The sequence below is a fragment of the Orycteropus afer genome, unplaced genomic scaffold (genome assembly GCF_000298275.1).
Source record: "Orycteropus afer afer isolate SDZICR_OR568_19922 unplaced genomic scaffold, OryAfe1.0 scaffold01055, whole genome shotgun sequence".
Taxonomy (NCBI): domain Eukaryota; kingdom Metazoa; phylum Chordata; class Mammalia; order Tubulidentata; family Orycteropodidae; genus Orycteropus; species Orycteropus afer.
The window spans coordinates 314,603-316,726 of record NW_006922642.1 but is presented as its reverse complement, the minus strand read 5'-3'; the positions used below and the strand labels follow the sequence as shown (position 1 = coordinate 316,726).

The window sequence follows — 2,124 nt, the reverse complement described above, 5'->3', positions numbered from 1 at the left end:
GGGGCTTCTCAGCAATGCGTGGAAACTGTCCTGGAAATGATAATGCTCAAGCCAAGCTTATTAAAGCAGTATTTTACTGAACAGTAATCTTTAAAACACTGAGCAGTATTTTTTTAAAAATCAAGTATCAAAGAGGATAGGATTTGAAGTGAAAAATCATTCCTATGTGCAGTGTGCGTATTTCTATAGAATGACGAGCTGTATCAAATACTACACTGAAACAGAAAAAAGAAATAGTTGAAAGTAAACTTAAATGAGGAAAAACATGGCAGACCCCAAGAAGAAATAATATCTTAGGTGTCCTGAAAATAATTAGGAAAATCTCCCTTTTCTTCATCTACTCTGATTCATTTGGGACCAGGAGGCATTGTGGCTGGATTATGTCCTGGTGAAGATGTAAATGCCTGCAAATTCATCCCTGGCTGAAACGGTCCCACAGATTGGGTAGGAATTACTACAGACTGTTGTGTTGTTCCCGAAATTCCTACCCACTGTACTGGATACCCTGTCCCCCCAACAGCATTATACTGACAAACATGGGGCATTCCATATGATGATAATGACCCAGGAAATGAAGAGAGTGAGAGTCCTTGTGGTAAGGAAGTTGGGACAGCTCCACGGATTTGGGACAGAGAAGAAATCCATGTTGATGTGTAGCCCATAGTAGATGGGGTATTCTAACAAAAACAAAAAATAAAAACAAAAGATCAGTTTATTTGGTATACATTTTTACCCATCTATATATTCTTTTTTATTCTATTTGCTAAATATGTTACATGCATTCTCTCATTTCATCTTCATAACTTCCCTGCAAGGTGGGGATTTTCAGATGAGGAAAAAGCAGCTCAAAATTGGTAACTCACTCAACACCACAAAACAAGTCAGTAGTGAGGCAGGGATATGAATATAGTTCCTGCTAACTCCAAGGCCCATACTATCCTATATCTTAGGGTAGGGTAACATAGCAGTGCTTCTTTTCCTCATGCTAGTACTACTCTTCTATTTTTATTTTCTTTTTCCAGTGCCAGGCATTCTGTTATGCAGCACCATAAACAAGAATAGTCAGTCTTACTACTTAATTTTTTTTAGACACAGGAGCATGATTTAATGTGGCATAGTGCGAAGAGTATATAGCAGAGCTCTGGTAGCATAGTGCCTAAGGCACTTGACTGCTAACCAGAAGGCTGGTGGTTCAAACCCACCAACCAGTCCTCGGAAGGAAGACGGGGCAATCTACTTCTGTAGTGATACTGCCTCAGAAACCCAAGGAGGGGTCGCTATAAGTCGGGTCCGACTTGATGGCATATAACAACAACAACAATGAATGTTACCTACCTATACTCCTTACTCCCTTCTACTCACTATCCTAAAGTCTGATATTTCTGTTCTGTTTTTGGAAATTTAAACTCAGGACAGAGACAATTATGTTTTTGGTAATACTGAGAAAATATATTCCTGTGTGACTCTTTTTAGCATACTCTTTTGTGATTAGGCATATATATGGAAAATACTGAAGTCGCATGCACGTGAAATAAGTCTAATGCAAGTAAATAATCTTGATGAAAGGGAAAGGTGATGTCACTCCCAAATGTTTAGTTCTTCTATCTTAATTGAGTGGTCAAAATGAAACCCTTTCAACTAAACTTTCAAATTAAAGTGGGGTAAAAGGTTATACCTTGACTCAAGAATGAATGAGAATATCTAATGTGGTGAAAAAACATTTATTGAAAGTTCAGCAATCCCTTCTTCAGATCAGCATTCTGTTAAAGTAACATTAAATTTAATACTTTTAATTCAAAACAGCACATATAGTATGACTGCATTTTTATAAAAGTTTTACATACATCCATACATAGAAAGATATCTGAAATGATGTTTATTCAAAATTAATGGCAATTATTTCTGGCTGGTAGGATTTGAATGTTATTTTAAAATATCTTTTTGTTCTTTCTGCATTGATTAAATTTCTATAACAAGTATGCATTATTTTAAAAACGACGTGATTTTTATTCTTTAAAAAAGACTGAAGATGGTTGTATCTTCATGTTCAATTGATCCTTTAATCATTATATAATGTCCTTCTTTGTCTCGTATGGTGGTTTTTGTCTTAAAGTCAATTTGATC

General features: G+C 35.9%; 1 protein-coding gene across 1 annotated transcript in view; it reads right to left on the bottom strand.

Annotated features, from left to right (window-relative positions):
• Window positions 1–347: 347 nt before the first annotated feature.
• Window positions 348–2,124, bottom strand: part of WNK3 (WNK lysine deficient protein kinase 3) — a 266,882-nt gene continuing 265,105 nt past the window's right edge. The window contains exon 23 of the mRNA XM_042783403.1: window positions 348–677. Within this exon, the coding sequence (XP_042639337.1) occupies window positions 348–677 (330 nt within the window). The remainder of the gene's footprint in view (window positions 678–2,124) is intronic.